Here is a 17,767-nt window from a genome sequence, read left to right as displayed (position 1 = left end):
TCTCTCGTGACGAAGAGCGAAAACGTATCGTAGAGCTCTTCTTACAGCGCCTAGATGATCCCTCGCGAGAGGAAGACGATCGCGAGGATACACTCTTATGTTTATGACGAGAACGCTTATCGCCTCTCAACGAGACATTTTGTGAAGAGAAAGAAGGCGAGGAAGAGCGAGAACGATGAGGTCTTTTCCTATGTCGCCTCTCTCTCCAACGAGAACGTCTGGGCGAAGGAGAGCGAGCTCTCCTTTTCCTCTTCTCTCTCTCCCTCCTAACCTCCGAGGAGGACGAAGACGATAAGGAGGAGGAGGAGGACGTATAGCGATGATCATGCTTGCGACGTTGTTTCGTAGAAGCGCAAGCGAGGAGCGCCATAGGCGCAGCGAGAGCTGAAGTTACTACATCTGCCGACACTTCAGCGGCTGCCAACTGGGTTGACGGGATGTAGGCGAGGTCCGGAATTCCAGAAGATTCCAAAACAGAAGGGACCTGAGGTAAAACTGTGCCCGCGAGGAACTGGTTCCACACTTCCACCGAAGGAGAACCCAGGAAGTCCAAGGGCAGGCCATACCGCTCGTACGTGATCTGGAATAGAAGCGGCAATAGTTATTCCCGATGGTGGAAGAAAATGTCCCACTGGGAGGGGGAACGTGATCCGCCTAACCAGGGGGAATGGGGGTTGAGTCAATGGTGCCGCTCTTCCTTGACTTCCCCCCGGAGGAAGAAGGCAAGGAAGAGTCTGAAGGAAGAGATCGAGAGGCCGAAGAAGAGGCCCGAGACTCCTTACCTTTCGACGGCAAACCTGGAGGTAACGAATCCTTCTTGGATTTCTTCTTCTTCTTCCTCTTCATGAACTTATCCCACTGAGAGGGCGACCATTCTCTACATACTTGGCAGGGGGAACCTTCAGAACACCTATGACCTCTACATGAAGGGCATAGGCAATGAGGATCCACCTCCGGTGTTGACATGAATGTGCTACAAGATTTCGGGGGAATCCCGGGACACTTCCTCATATTAGAGGACATCACATCTAATAAAGAAAAGAAAAAGAAAAAGTTAATCAAAAACACACTAAAGAAAGGCTAGTCTGCCAGTCAAACAAAAGCAGGAGCAGCAGTGTTACCACTGCGACGGCTAGAATTCGATTGAAGGTATTCAGTAGCTACCGACCGGCAGTCCCCCATCCTTAACAGGTGGATAACTACCGGCCCGGTCGTTAACGACCTTGTTAAGGTTTTCTGCCGTATTTTCCAGCTCGCACTAGAATATCTCCTATAGTAAAGAATGAGGGTTTGTATTTAGTGTAAGAACAAATAGATTTTTCGCTTCACTCAAAATCCGTTATATATACAGTATGTATACAGTCATGTATATGTATAGGTGTGAGTGAGCAGGGTAGTCAATCTACCCCCGCCCCCCAACTCACTAACTAACTAGTTATCCCTATCTAAAATTATTGTGGCTCGTCTTTCAGCGACGCCGAAAGTAATACCCCTATAAATAGCTTCGGGTTTGTATTAGCGCTGGAACAAACAAATTTTAGTAGCAATCACAGCAGCACTTGGGTACAAACATTTTCATATTACAGTCTATCTCCAAAATGGTACCGCAAATGGCTTCAAATGTTAAGCCCAGTCCATTGTATGATACATTTTCCTAACTCCCACGCCGGGAAATTCTGATAATGGGGAAATGTCTATACCTGTTATGACCTTTTAAATTCAAAACCTGAGAATAACTTTCAAAGAATCAAGGAACCTAGCACTAAAAATGATCAAACGTTCTTGATGAGGCAAAGCCTGAAATTACGCAGGTAGTTTCACTATTTCTGATTAACAGAATGGGAAATTTAATTTTTACAATTTTAAGGTCAGTTCAGGAGTTTCTACCACTCTAGATATTCTGTACATTGAAAACTTTCTAGAACACAGGGCATTTATATTTCTGACCAATTTTACATTTCTTCTACCATTGCCAATACAGTAGGATAATATAAAGGAAAATTTTCAAGAAAGAAGGAGATAATTCCTTAAATATCAGCATTTTTAAACATTACTTAGTACTGTACTTGAAATATTGACCAAAATATTAACTATGCGGTCACAGAGATTCTTTTCTTCCCAAAACTCCTGAAACATCTAACAAAAATGTAAATGCCTCGTCAAAAGACAATTTCTAGGTGATTTTGTATGGAAACTAATGCAGTACATTATCAAAACCTGAAAATTGTAACCCAATTAACAAAAAGCTGCTAAATTATCAAACACTTTGCTGTTCAAAGTGCACTCATAAAAAAAATGTCTATGACTGCAAATTATGAAGCTTAGATTAGGTCAATAAAATTTGAATATTTAAAAAAAAAAATGCTTTTTTAGCAAGGAAATACAAAAATAAACTTACTTTGTCATTTCTTTCATATTCTCGATCATTTCCTGTCGTGATGTCTGGGGGCTTACTTCCACAGCATACTTGAATGCATATCTATCAAGAGACCCTACTACTGCAGCTATGGAGGGAGTTGCACTTTTATCAGAAGCTGGGGGGTGATTCACATCTGCTCCCATTATCAAAACTGGTCTGTCAAGGATCTTAAATATAAAAGAAATCCAATGAATAACCTAATATTAAAAAAAATATTTAAAACTTAAACAGTAGTCCATAGCATAAAAATTTAATATACTGTGCATCTAGCAAAATTAAAAGAGTTCATAAGCTTTACAAAACATAAAGAAACAAACCTTTGTATGAAATTTAGTCACTGAAAAAAAAGGGTCTATTCCTTGAAATTTTTTTCAGTACAGCTTAAATTATCACACACTACATCGTTAATTCATTCTAAGCAGTCAATTTTGGACGTACAGTATGTCTTTTTTTTTCACCATGTAAATTGACTTGTACATTCCCTATGCACATACTAACCATGAAGAAATACTTAAAACCTGCTATCATACTATAAAAACCAGATTCCTACATTAATAAGCTTCCATGTGAAGTACAGAATCTTAAATACAGTACTATATTTACTGTATAGCATTTGAAGGAAATGTAAGTACTGTAATAGTAAAAAAGATATAGAGAGAGATATGATGCAATATGTTACAGGACAATAAACTGTAACATTAATATTAATATACAGTATTATCATAAGTTACTTTACTTGGAAGTTGATATTTCTGCTTACTGGACACTGAAGGTGAGGTTGGAAGGAGGAATTTGTTGGTGAACATGTACTTGTGACTGTAGTAACTGCAACACAAGGAATTTTTGTTGTGAAACCTAACGTCAATGGTAGTGGTTATTTTATGTAAAGATCAAGTGATGACTGTAGCCTTCCATTTTTTACTCCAACGCGGAACTGATCTAACTTGGTTGGATAGTGTTCTCTCTCTTGTAGTCTAAAATTGTCCTATATGGAAGGAACAAATCCTCAATACCATGAGCTATTTTTGCAATAGGCTGACTTGAAGGATCCTGGGACTCAAATACTGACAGGCACATTGATAAATACAGTAATAAAAACCCCACTGCATTTCTTGAAGCTTGGTTCTGGATCAAAGACATTTTCTTCAATTTTCTGTTTGACTTATTCATTAGTCAGAGGCTGCTCATGAGCCTTGATCAACAGTTCAAAATCTTCATCTAACAACTCCATCTCAAAACTGTTATTAAGGGATACCAAATTCTTCAATATGTCTTTTACTGGCTCATCAAATTTGGTTTAAGAAGCACTTATTTTTAACACTGCTTGATAATGAAATACTTCAAAAACTCCTGAATATTCATCCTGTACTCTGCCAAGTAGAATCAACTGCCTGGCGTAATGTACTCCGTAAATACTGTACTGTCCTAATGCTTGAAGATCACTACCATGTCTTGGTCCATGGGTTGTACAAAAGAGATAAAGATGGGAGGCAAGAAAAACTTTCACATTTGGGTTCAGGTTGTTCCGATGTGCAGAATGGCCGATAATTATCAAGGATCAACATAACCTTGAAAGGAAGTTTTACCTTACAATACAATACCCCTTAACTAATGGTATATAATAGCCATTGAGCCATTCTTTGAAAATGACCAATGCCTTCAGATTAACCAAACAAATTACAAGAAGCATGGACTTGGATATGTTTTTGAAGTCCTGAAGATTAAGGGTGTGGTAGACTAACAATGACTTTAACTTGAAACTGCCAGTTACGTTACCCAGTAACATAAACGTAAGCCTATTTTTGGCCACCTAGTAGCCTGGCATAGTTTTTTCCTTCTTTGAAAATAAATGAACGATCTGGCATTCTGCCTTGTCAACATTACAGATGAGTCCCAAACAAATTGTTTTTTTCATCGATTATTTTTTTAAAGATTTGGAAAATTCCTCTTCAACAATAGCATCAGCAGTAATAGCAACTTCCTGAATTTCAATGTTGTGCAAACTAGAATTTTTCTTGAACTTTAGAAGCAAAATTAGAGTTCTTTTCATTGGGATGTTTTATTCCTATGAACTTTTCTAAAGCTCGATTTAATTGACATTTACCCGTAAACTTTTTCTTAGAAATGTTAAATTTTCTCAAATTTTTTCCCTTTAACCCCTTCACTACGAGGCAGTGGATCCATCCTCAGTAGCTATACAAGAGATTTGTCATCATCAGATATACAAGCACATTTATCCTCTATAATAATCAACATTTCCATGTTTTTTTTTTTACTGATTACAGAATAAATTTTTCAAAAGTTTGCTTTATTTTCTATCGTATTTCACACATAAAAAGATATAAAACTACTTGCCAATAATAATGGATTTTACTTTATACAGAAATGTAATGAAAATATAAATTTATTACCTTTGACACAAGAAGTATTCTATAATATTTAATTATAAGATGTATGATGAAAAAAAAACTTATCTCCTGATGACCAAAAAAAAAAGCTATAGGAATAATATAAATTTAGTTCATTAGACAAAAGATTCGTTTGTTCTTTTGTCGCTCCAACTTGCATGTAACTGACACTATGAACTGAATAATTCCTGTTTTGGCTATTTCAGAGGCTTGGAAATAGGGATTGCACACGTAAGAACATGACAAATACTGCAATAAATGGAAATTATGACAGTAGGCTAACTTTTACTCGTGAAAACGATAAACAATACTAATATGAAATATGTATCCAAGGCCTGAAAATATTATTTTGTAGAAGTGATAGTTGAGAAAAAGGAATGAAATAAGAAAAATCAAACCTAGTTCTGTCATTTTTGACAGCCATCACAGTTACAAATGTGATAAGTGATACGGTATTGAGGAAATATCCGAAGGTCTGTGAAATGCAAGCAAATAAATGATATAAGAAATCAATAATTTATGAAAAATAAGGTAAAGATATATATGGAAGGAGACAATTTCAGGTAAGTATACAGTGGAACCTCTACATCCGAACGTATCTACATCCGAATTTTCCAACATCCAAAGTAAAATTCGAGCAAATTTTTGACTCTACACCCGAATTTTATTTCGACACACGAAGTAGCAATTTTCATCGTACTGGTTGTATCCGAATTTTTCGACACGCGAAGTACAATTCGAACACGTTCCGACTCTACACCCGAATGTTTTTTTCGACACCCGAAGTAAACAATACTCGTACGTGTAGTCGGTGCTCATAGCGCCTGAAGTGTTTTTTATTTCCGCCGATAGAAGGCAGCACATCGACCTCGGAGGGACGCTCAATTAGCGCGGCTTGGGTCAGTCCTCTGTTCTCGTCGGCTTCTTGCGGTTGTGCTCTGTACGTTCTGATATTAACTGTGATTTAATCGTGATTTTTTACGTGCATCCATTAACGATAATTTACGTAAAGTATGGGTCCCAAGAGACTTAGTTTTGCCAGTGGTAGTGGTAGTGGTGAGAAAAGGAAGAAGGAAAGGCTTTCTATAGAAATTAAGCAGGAAATTATTGAAAAACATGAGCGTGGCATCCGCGTGAGTGAACTTGCTAAACAGTATGGCCGTAATATGTCGACGATCTCGACAATCCTTAAACAGAAGGAAGCTATTAAAGCAGTGAAACCTTCTAAGGGGATCACTATAATTTCCAAACGCCGTACCCCTATCATAGAAGAGATGGAACGACTTCTACTAGTGTGGATTAAGGATAGAGAGATCGTTGGCGACACCATCACCGAAACCGTTATCTGCGAGAAGGCGCACGCCATCTTTACGGACTTGAAGGAGGAGAGCTCTGGGGGTGATGCTGGGGAGAGTTCAACCGAGCCTTCCTCAGATGATTTCAAGGCATCTCGTGGCTGGTTCGAGAAATTTAAGAAACGGTCCGGGATTCATTCAGTTGTTCGCCACGGAGAGGCTGCTAGTGCGGACACAAAGGCTGCAGCTGACTTTGTTAAGAACTTCGAAAATATCGTAAAGGAAGAAGGCTACGTAGAGCAGTAGGTGTTCAATTGTGATGAAACCGGGCTGTATTGGAAGATGATGCCGAGTCGAACCTACATCACTGCCGAAGAGAAGAAATTGCCTGGGCATAAACCAATGAAGGATCGGTTGACTCTTGCTCTATGTGCCAACGCTAGCGGGGACTTTAAAGTCAAGCCCTTGCTTGTTTACCATTCGGAGAACCCTAGGGACTTTAAAGCACACAACGTCGATAAGGATCAGCTTCATGTTTTCTGGTGATCCAACTCGAAGGCCTGGGTCACTAGGCAATTCTTTGTGCAATGGGTAAACCAAGTTTTCGGTCCTTCTGTGAAGAAGTATCTTCATGAGCAGAAATTGCCTTTAAAGTGCCTGCTATGCCTTGACAATGCACCCGCTCACCCCCCCGGACTTGAAGATGATATCTTCGATGAATTCAAGTTCATAAAGGTGCTGTATCTTCCACCAAATACCACCTCTATCCTCCAGCCCATGGACCAGCAAGTCATCTCTAATTTTAAGAAGCTGTACACCAAGCACTTATTCAAGCAGTGCTTTAATGTCACGCAAAGCACCAACTTAACTTTGAGTGAATTTTGGAGGGGCCACTTCAACATCGTGCACTGCTTGAAGATCATAGATCAGGCTTGGGTGGGATTAACTCGACGGACCCTCAATTCTGCATGGAAGAAGCTGTGGCCTGATGCAGTTTCTCCCCGAGATTTCGAGGGTTTTGACCCCGAACCTGATCCCGTGGTCGGTGCAGCGGAAGCCGTAGAGGAAATCGTCTCCCTTGGCAAGTCCATGGGTCTGGAGGTCAACGCAGATGACGTTACGGAACTCGTCGCCGAACATCACGACGAACTGACGACGGATGAGCTCAAGGAACTCCATGCTATGTCGGAGCACATGAGTGATGACGAGGAAGAGAGCGAGGAGGTAGAACATGTGTTAGGTTCAGCGCAAATAAAAGAGGTGTTAGGAAAATATCAAGACGTGGTCGACTTCATCGACAAATACCATCCAAAGAAATTGCAGGTTTGTCGTGTAGTTTCTCAATTCGATGATGTTTGCCTAACTCACTTTCGAAACATTCTGAAAAGCCGTACCAAGCAATTATCTATCGATGCTTTCTTTAAAAAAACTGCGAAGCGAACTCGCGATGAAGAGGATGTAAGTGAACCGAAGAAAACGGCAAAGAGTGAAGAGGAAGAAAGTGAAACACAGAAAACGGAAAAGAGTGAAGCAAAAGAAATTCAGTCAATTTTAAATGTAAGTGATAGTGATTAAAATTACGTAATCATCAAAAAGAAAAAAAGAAAATGTAAAAAAAAAATATAAAATATAAAAATAAAAAAAAAAAATAAGCTAAGTTATGTTAAAGTTCACTTAGTGTAAGTTAGAATAAGTTACGGTAGTGTTACGTTTATCGTAGTTAACCTCTCTACCTCCTCGCCGTCCGTCCGTCTCCTCTCTCCTCTCTGCGTAGCGAAGACGAACAACACCTGCGCTGGAGTTTCTAAGGTAAAGTGACGCTAAAAACCCGTTTCTTATTTATCATTTTTTGCTAATTCTTCTTATTTACATGTCTATTATCTAATTTAGTGTTCATTATTCTCATGGGAAAATTATGTGTAGTAGTTTATTAAGAAGTTATCATAGGTTTTTGGGCTCAACCACGGATTAATCCTATTTCAATGTATTCTTATGGGAAAATTCGTTTCGACATCCGAACAATTTCTACATCCGAAGTTGGTTCTGGAACGGATTAAATTCGTATGTAGAGGTTCCACTGTATATAGTATGGAGATAATTTAGTGTGATTTTAAATATAAGAGTGTGACAGAATTCCACCAAACAGAGCTTTCAGCAACTTGGACAACGTGTTTTGGTGGCGTTGTGCGTGTGAGTCAAAGAGGGAGACACAGCTACATTGAATTTTACAGAAGGCTTTCTGTGTCATTTGAACATGTATGCTAACATAGAAATACACTAAAATAGACCACATATAATCATGAACAATAACTAGAATCGCAGGTGTTTCAGATGGTGATGGGTGAGATGTGAGAATCCCTACATCTCCAAGCTAAGGGTTGTCTACAATGGGCGGTTTGAGTAATGCCTCAGGTAGGGAATGTTGCCATTGGCTAGAGAGAGTGGTGGGATTCTACATGGTACAGTAACATAAAAACAGACTAAATTAGTTCTTACACAATCAGGAATAAAGGCTAGAATCCCAATGACTTTGTTGTTTGGCTGAAGAAAGCATGAGAGGCTAATATTGGGGAGGGGAGCGTTTTTAGTGAAATATCTCAAGTGTTAACTGTGTGATATACAACCAGGTACAGTACTGTGTTCTTTTGCCAGCTATACAAGTGATTTTAACTTCCATATGGTTTATATTTGTAAATGACGTATCTGGGACGTCACTGCCTGTAATATAGGCCATGTTTTGACCCGACGACTCCGGCCTACACGATCAACTCGGAGGTAGGGGACAACTAAGAAGTCCTAAAATGCAAGGAAATCGAGCAGCAGAACAGCAGGTGGGAAAGAATGGAACATTCTAACAGTAAGTGGTAAGAAGGACAGAACTGACATACTAGTCACTTTGTACTTTCAGTTTCTGTCGTCACAGTTTAGTTCAAACGTTCTCCACACTGTTTACCTATTACTGCACATAAACATGTATTCCCCTGGATTTGTTGGTAATTATTGTGTGGAGTGTTTAAAAGAATTGTTTCCAAGAGATCATGATCCGCATTCTCTTTGTGTATCGTGTCGAGGGCAATACTGTACAGTGATTCAAATAACCATTGTAAAGAATGTGCTTGCCCCACAGTCCCTCTCATGGAAAGTATGTTTCATTGGTTGATGAACAAGTAAAAAGTTCATGGGAAAAACTATTTATAGCCAGGACGATGACAAAAATGATACAAAACCATCTCAAGACTATAGTATTCATATAATCAGCAAACTTTTTAAAGTGAAGAGCTTCAAAAGCTCTTGACATGGATGGCTGCCTTTGTGAAAATCTAAAGTCCAGTAATTTGTCTCTAAAATATGGTCGTTCTGATCCTAACTACCCAGTTGCCAAAGGTAACCTAAACTTTCCAAGTTGAGTCTAGTGTTAATTTAATAGTTTCTTTCAGTAAGGGTTATGAAAGTTCATTGCGCAGTATAGATTTGATAGCCTCAAATTCTTCAGTTTAGATTCTTCTGTTGCTAAACCCTTGCATTGTCGAAATCCTAGTCATGCTCTATTAGAAAACTAGATTGCGAGGCAGATGAAAAAGTTGGTAGTCTAGATCTCATATCCCTCCATTTGTTAAAAACAATCTTGTATCTCTTATGTAGAGTACATAATTTTTTAAAAAGGTACCAATTGGTCAATCCTATATAAGTGAATACATGGATATTGAGAACAGACTGTAATTAGACATAAGGTCCTCTGATAAGCAACTATAATCACCACAACAAACAAGTAAGAAGCCAAAGAAACCTGTATAGAGAATGGATTTTGAATGGGGATCCAATTTTTTTAATAACATTCTCGTCAAAATTCAGTCTCTCCAAATTGTAAGACATACTGTTACTTTATTATTCATGAGGAAAGGAAGTAAGCGCTATATCACTAAAGGGCAAAAATTCAAGCAATGAAAGTTGCATCCAGCTGATGCATTGACTATAAAAAGAATGAATCAAAATGGTGTTGAGTGAGATAGAACGCCGCTTGCCTTTCCATCAGATATTACCAGAGCTTTCCTCCTTTGAATGAATAACACCTGAATCTCAAGTATTTTCATTGAAATAAAACCATTTCTTATTTCCATTTGGCATATTTTTTTGCTCGTCCACATGACATTAGATAAAAATCTTATATACTAGTATAAATTATTTAAAAAAAAAAAAAACAGTAAAAATGTTATTTTGATTATAAAATAAATTTTTGAATATACTTACCCGGTGATTATATAGCTGCAACTCTGTTGCTCGACAGACAACTCTACGGTAAAAACTCGCCAGCGATCGCTACACAGGTTGCGGGTGTGCCCAACAGCGCCATCTGTCGACCAGATACCCAGTTCTCAATGTAAACAAAGACTCAATTTTCTCCTCGTCCCACTGCGTCTCTATTGGGGAGGAAGGGAGGGTCATTTAATTTATAATCACCGGGTAAGTATATTCAAAAATTTATTTTATTATCAAAATAACATTTTTCAATATTTAACTTAGCCGGTGATTATATAGCTGATTCACACCCAGGGGGGTGGGTAGAGACCAGCAATATATGTTTACACTTTTATGAGCTAAGAGTTTTTATTTCATTTTAGAAAGTTATCAAAATAACAAAAACAAAATAAATAGGTACCTGGTAAGGAAGTCGACTTGAACAATTACTCTGCCTTTTAAGTACGTCTTCCTTACGGACCCTTGCGATCCTCTTAGGATGCTGATCGACCCCTAGGATCTGAAGTATCAAGGGTTGCAACCCATACAACAGGACCTCATCAAAACCCCTAATCTAGGCGCTCTCAAGAAATGACTTTGACCACCAGCCAAATCAACCAGGATGCGAAAGGCTTCTTAGCCTTCCGGACAACCCAAAAAACAACAATAAAAACATTTCAAGAGAAAGATTAAAAGGGTATGGAATTAGGGAATTGTAGTGGTTGAGCCCTCACCCACTACTGCACTCGCTGCTACGAATGGTCCCAGTGTGTAGCAGTCCTCGTAAAAAGACTGGACATCCTTTAGATAAAAAAACGCAAACACTGACTTGCTTCTCCAATAGGTTGCGTCCATTATACTTCGCAGAGATCTATTTTGCTTAAAGGCCACGGAAGTTGCGACAGCTCTAACTTCGTGTGTCCTCACCTTAAGCAATGCTTGGTCTTCCTCACTCAGATGTGAATGAGCTTCTCGTATTAACAGTCTGATAAAGTAGGATAAAGCATTCTTTGACATAGGCAAAGATGGTTTCTTAACTGAACACCATAAAGCTTCAGATTGGCCTCGTAAAGGTTTAGTTCGCTTTAAATAGAACTTAAGAGCTCTCACAGGGCATAAGACTCTTTCTAGTTCATTGCCTACCATATTCGATAAGCTGGGAATATCGAACGATTTCGGCCAAGGTCGAGAAGGCAGCTCATTTTTGGCTAGAAAACCAAGTTGTAGCGAACATGTAGCTTTTTCTGACGAAAATCCGATGTTCTTGCTGAAGGCATGAATCTCACTGACTCTTTTAGCTGTGGCTAAGCATACCAGGAAAAGTGTCTTTAAAGTGAGATCTTTCAGGGAGGCTGATTGTAGCGGCTCAAACCTGTCTGACATGAGGAATCTTAGTACCACGTCTAAATTCCAACCAGGTGTAACCAAACGACGCTCCTTCGTGGTCTCAAAAGACTTAAGGAGGTCCTGAAGATCTTTATTGTTGGAAAGATCTAAGCCTCTATGCCGGAAGACCGATGCCAACATGCTTCTGTAGCCCTTGATAGTGGGAGCTGAAAGTGATCGTCCTTTTCTCAGGTATAAGAGAAAGTCAGCTATTTGAGCTACAGAGGTACTGGTCGAGGATACAGATACTGACTTGCACCAGTTTCGGAAGACTTCCCACTTCGATTGGTAGACTCTAAGGGTGGATGTTCTCCTTGCTCTAGCAATCGCACTGGCTGCCTCCTTCGAAAAGCCTCTAGCTCTCCAGAGTCTTTCGATAGTCTGAAGGCAGTCAGACGAAGAGCGTGGAGGCTTTGGTGTACCTTCTTTACGTGTGGCTGACGTAGAAGGTCCACCCTTAGAGGAAGACTTCTGGGAACGTCTACTAGCCATCGAAGTACCTCGGTGAACCATTCTCTCGCGGGCCAGAGGGGAGCAACTAGCGTCAACCTTGTCCCTTCGTGAGAGGCGAACTTCTGCAGTACCTTGTTGACAATCTTGAACGGTGGGAATGCGTATAGATCTAGATGTGACCAATCTAGGAGAAAGGCATCTATATGTATTGCTGCTGGGTCCGGGACTGGTGAGCAATATATTGGGAGCCTCTTGGTCATCGAGGTTGCAAAGAGATCTATGGTTGGTTGGCCCCAAGTGGCCCAAAGTCTCTTGCATACATCCTTGTGGAGGGTCCATTCTGTTGGAATTACTTGCCCTTTCCGACTGAGACAATCTGCCATGACATTCAAGTTGCCTTGGATGAACCTCGTTACTAGTGATATGTTTTGACCTTTTGACCAGATGAGCAGGTCCCTTGCGATCTCGTACAACGTCAGTGAGTGGGTCCCTCCTTGCTTGGAGATGTACGCCAAGGCAGTGGTGTTGTCCGAGTTCACTTCCACCACTTTGCCTCGAAGGAGAGACCTGAAGCTTTTCAAGGCCAGATGTACTGCCAGTAGCTCCTTGCAGTTGATATGCATGATCCTTTGACTCGAGTTCCACAGTCCCGAACATTCCCGACCGTCTAATGTCGCGCCCCAGCCTACGTCCGATGCGTCCGAGAAGAGAACGTGGTTGGGAGTCTGAACAGCCAGGGGAAGACCCTCTCTTAGGTTGATACTGTCCTTCCACCAAGTCAGGCAAGACTTCATCTTTTCGGAAATGGGGATCGAGACCGCTTCTAGCGTCTTGTCCTTTTTCCAGTGAAAAGCTAGATGGTATTGAAGAGGACGGAGGTGTAGTCTTCCTAATGACACAAATTGTTCCAGGGATGATAGCGTCCCTACCAGACTCATCCACTTCCTGACTGAGCATTGTTCCTTCTTCAGCATGTTCTGGATGCATAACTGGGCTTGGCTTATTCTGGGAGCCGACGGAAAAGCCCGAAAAACTAGACTGTGAATCTCCATCCCTAAATACACAATAGTTTGGGATGGGACCAGTTGTGACTTTTCCATATTGACAAGGAGACCCAATTCCTTGGTCAGATCTAGAGTCCACTTTAGATCCTTCAGACAGCGACGACTGGAAGAAGCTCTGAGAAGCCAGTCGTCCAAATAGAGGGAGGCTCGGATGTCCGATAAATGAAGGAATTTGGCTACATTCCTCATCAGCCTCGTAAACACAAGAGGAGCTGTGCTTAGGCCAAAGCACAGGGCTTGAAACTGGTAGACAACCTTTTCGAAAACGAATCTCAGAAAAGGTTGGGAGTCCGGGTGGATGGGGACGTGGAAGTAGGCGTCCCTTAGGTCTAAAGAGACCATCCAGTCTTCCCTTCTGACCGCTGCTAAGACTGACTTTGTGGTCTCCATGGAGAACGTCTGCTTTGTGACAAAGACATTCAGAGCACTGACGTCTAGCACCGGCCTCCACCCTCCTGTCTTCTTTGGCACCAAGAAGAGTCGGTTGTAGAATCCCGGAGATTGAAAGTCCGAGACTTTGACCACCGCTCCCTTCTCTAGTAAAAGAGACACTTCCCGTTTCAAGGCTCGTCTCTTGTCTTCCTCTCTGTACCTGGGAGAGAGATCGATGGGAGACGTTGCTAGAGGGGGTTTCCGTACAAAAGGGATCTTGTACCCCTCTCTGAGCAACTTCACAGATTGTGCATCTGCGCCTCTCTTCTCCCAGGTCTGCCAGAAGTTCTTGAGTCTGGCTCCCACTGCTGTCTGAAGATGCGGGCAGTCAGACTCTGCCCTTATAGGACTTGGATCCTTTCTTCTTTCCTCGTTTCCCTTCGGCACGAGCACCTCCTCTGCTGGAGGCTCTGCCACGAAAGGGCGGAATAAAACGGGACGCTGGAGTGTCCATCCTTGGTCTAGCTGACAAGGTAGGCAAAGGGGGAGCTTTGCGAGCGGAGGACGCAACAAGATCGTGAGTGTCCTTCTGCACCAATGAAGCGGCTATTTCCTTAATCAGGGCTTCTGGAAAAAGGCACTTGGAAAGAGGAGCAAAGAGAAGCTCAGATCTCTGGCACTGTGTAACTCCAGCTGAAAGGAATGAGCATAGGTTTTCACGCTTTTTAAGGACTCCGGACACAAATGATGCAGCAAGCTCATTAGACCCATCACGTACGGCCTTGTCCATGCAGGACATAACGAGCAAGGAAGTCTCTTTCTCTGTCGGAGAGATCTTTCTGCTTAGGGCTCCTAGACACCAGTCTAAGAAGTTAAAAACTTCGAAGGCCCTAAAGATACCTTTCAAAAGGTGGTCCAGGTCCGAAGATGACCAACATATCTTTGAGCGTCTCATGGCAAGGCGGCGGGGAGAGTCTACAAGACTTGAGAAGTCGCCCTGGGCAGAGGCAGGAACTCCCAAGCCGAGAACTTCTCCCGTGGCATACCAGACGCTCGATCTAGAAGAGAGTCTAGCAGGGGGAAACGCAAAGGCTGTCTTCGCTAAACTCTTCTTGGACTGCAACCATTCTCCTATCACCCGCAAAGCTCTCTTGGACGAGCGTGCGAGGACGAGTCTAGTAAAGGCAGGAGTGGTAGACGGCATGCCTAACACAAACTCTGACGGCGGAGAACGAGGAGCCACAGAAACAAACTGGTCCGGAAACAACTCTTTGAAGATGGCCAAAACTTTTCTAAAGTCCAAAGAGGGTTGAGAAGACTTAGGCTCGTCCAAATCTGATTGTGGTTCATCTATGTGTGCAGCAACATCATCATCAGAAAGTTCCTCATCCGACAACTGATGAGGAAACGGCAACGGAGTGGGTAACGGCTGGTTCGCTGAGTCCGGTCGCACGGGTGCATGCGTGACTGAGCCGGACGCAACGTCATGGAACTGCTGCCCAGTCTGTGAGCTGGCAACAACCATGGCAGCGCGGGGACGCACAGCGTCTACTCCAGACTGTCTGGACTGATGTGGGTGCGCAGAGGAAACCACACTGGGTTGCGGAGGTTGACGCACCGCGTCAAAACAAAGCAACTCTGACGGTTGTTGAACCTCCAGAACGTCAACGGCAACCTCCGTGCATCTCTTAACGTCAACATGCGGCTGGCAGATCACACTGGAACGCATGGGTGGAGGAACTCTCTCAACTGGTGTGCGTGAGAAGGTTACCTCAGCGTCCACAGGACGCACAACCGATCGTGTGGAAGGTTGTAGGCTAGGTACTGCACTAGCTGGTGCGGCAGCAACCTTCTCCGCATGAAAGTCCTGCATTAGAGACGTCAGTTTAGACTGCATGTCTTGCAGTAGAGACCACTTAGGGTCTACGGGAGCAGGTGCGGCGACAGACGGTGTGACTGTCCGAAGCGGTACCGCTTTGCCTCTCTTAGGCGGTGAGCAGTCATCGGATGACGGCAGCGAGTCCGAACTGACCCAGTGGCTACAACCGGGCTGTTGGACTTGCGCTGAAGGGACCGACTTGCGTTTTAACGGTCGTGAGACCTTGGTCCAAGGTTTCTTGCGAGAAACACCTTCCGAAGACAAGGTATAAATGGGCTCTCTCGTCTTAGTTAGGTAGGAGCGATCTTGGGTAGATACGCCCGATACCACGGAGGGAACGTCTGTTCGCTGATTAAAGCCTCTCGAACCCATTTGTCGTACGACATTGCTTCTCCCCTGGACTTGGGAGCTTGCAAGAGGTCCCGGACTAGGAGGACGACAGGCACGAACAGACGAACTCTCAAGCGCAACACTATCCACAACACTATCACTCGGCACTTTAGCACTTCCCACTGCACTTTTGCACTTAAGCTCCTTCACATCCGCCATGAGCTGATTACGGTCACTAGCAAGGGACTCAACTCTCTCACCCAGAGCCTGGATGGCACGCATCATATCAGCCATCGATGGTTCCTGAGTGCCAGGAGGGGGGTTAGGAGCAACCACTACAGGGGAAGGAATAGGTTGTGGGGCATGGGGAGAGGATATATCAATAGAACGAGAAGAACTTCTCCTAACTCTATCTCTCTCTAGCCTACGTGTATACTTTTGAAATTCGATAAAATCGAATTCCGAAAGGCCAACGCACTCCTCACACCGATCTTCCAATTGACAGGTTTTATCCCGACAATTGGAACAAACAGTGTGAGGGTCGATAGAAGCCTTCGGAAGACGCCTTGAACAGTCCCTAGCATTGCACTTCCTAAATTTGGGGACTTGTGAAGGGTCAGCCATTTTGAATTGGTCAAAGGGAAATTCAAAAAACTATCAAAAAGTCATCAACAAAGAATCCGTTATCAAAAAGAGTTCAAGGATTTGTGTGAAGAGAAACCCTGCACAGCGAAAGCTCAAAACTAGAATAAAGTACTTCACCAATTAGATGTGAAAAAACTCCAGTTTAGCAACAGCGAGTAAGTACGTCTTGTCGACACCTCGACAGAGAGAAAATTGAGTCTTTGTTTACATTGAGAACTGGGTATCTGGTCGACAGATGGCGCTGTTGGGCACACCCGCAACCTGTGTAGCGATCGCTGGCAAGTTTTTACCGTAGAGTTGTCTGTCGAGCAACAGAGTTGCAGCTATATAATCACCGGCTAAGTTAAATATTGAAAAAACTCATTTGCAAAGTGTATATAATTTTGTGAAAAAGTATCAATTCACAAATTGTCAGTTTTGTTGCCAAGTGCTTTTACAAGAAATAAGAAAACAATGTTGAAATCCTTTCGAACCAGGAGCTTTATCTGTTTCATTTAGTCAATATGAATTGCCACACTTCATGGTGAATGTGAAATTTTCAAAGATCTCTTATTAGAGCCTAGAGCAGTGGTTCCCAATCTGGGGGAGATTTCCCCCTGGGAGGAAATTTGAAGCTACCAGGGGGGAAATAATTACACTACCTACTAACTAAATAAATATCAGATGCCAAAACGAGCCCTGATATTGAATCACTGGTGCACAAGAAGCAGCCTCAACCTTCTCACTAATTCAATTTTAAAGTAGAAGAATAAACAAAAGTCTTTTTATTTTGCTACTAGCCACTCTCCATATACTGATAAACAAATAGTTACAGAGTAAAATGGATAGAGAGCGGTTAGTAACCACTAACCTCATAGCTCTATGGCTATGCGGTTAGTTGTTACTAACCGCTCTCTATCCATTTTATTCTGTAACTATTTGTTTATCAGTATATTTGTATAATGGAAAAATAAATTAGTAAGTCGTCACAGTGTGTTTCAACTACTCTTTCCCTCATACACATGAAAGGGGAAATCTGGAGGGTTGCACTGGGTGCAGGGGGAAATGGCAGGAAAAAGGTTGGGAACCACTGGCCTAGAGTAACCTAAATTTAAGCACAAAATAATAACATACTTACAATATTATCTCCTCCTAATGTTACATTTATGCCACCCATCTTTGCATTCATTTTGAAAAGTATGTTACCAATAGTGGCAGGCTTTGGTTTCATTACATTTGTAGACAGCACACACTGTGTAGGAACATGAATAATTCGATCTCCACATTTCTTTATAAGTGCT

General features: G+C 42.0%; 1 protein-coding gene across 2 annotated transcripts in view; it reads right to left on the bottom strand.

Annotated features, from left to right (window-relative positions):
- Positions 1-17,767, bottom strand: part of LOC137654496 (protein argonaute-3-like) — a 188,513-nt gene that overhangs the window by 38,055 nt on the left and 132,691 nt on the right. For both annotated transcript variants that reach the window (XR_011046643.1, XM_068388165.1), the window contains exons 11-12: positions 17,605-17,765; positions 2,399-2,586 (exon numbers count right to left, since the gene is read on the bottom strand). Coding sequence is in view for 1 of the 2 variants with exons in the window: in XM_068388165.1 (XP_068244266.1) it covers positions 2,399-2,586; positions 17,605-17,765 (349 nt within the window). In the remaining variant the exon portion in view is untranslated. The remainder of the gene's footprint in view (positions 1-2,398; positions 2,587-17,604; positions 17,766-17,767) is intronic.

This window comes from Palaemon carinicauda, chromosome 15 (assembly GCF_036898095.1).
Source record: "Palaemon carinicauda isolate YSFRI2023 chromosome 15, ASM3689809v2, whole genome shotgun sequence".
NCBI classification, from domain to species: Eukaryota; Metazoa; Arthropoda; class Malacostraca; order Decapoda; family Palaemonidae; genus Palaemon; species Palaemon carinicauda.
The sequence above is the reverse complement of the archived record's forward strand: the minus strand, read 5'-3'. Positions and strand labels throughout refer to the sequence as shown.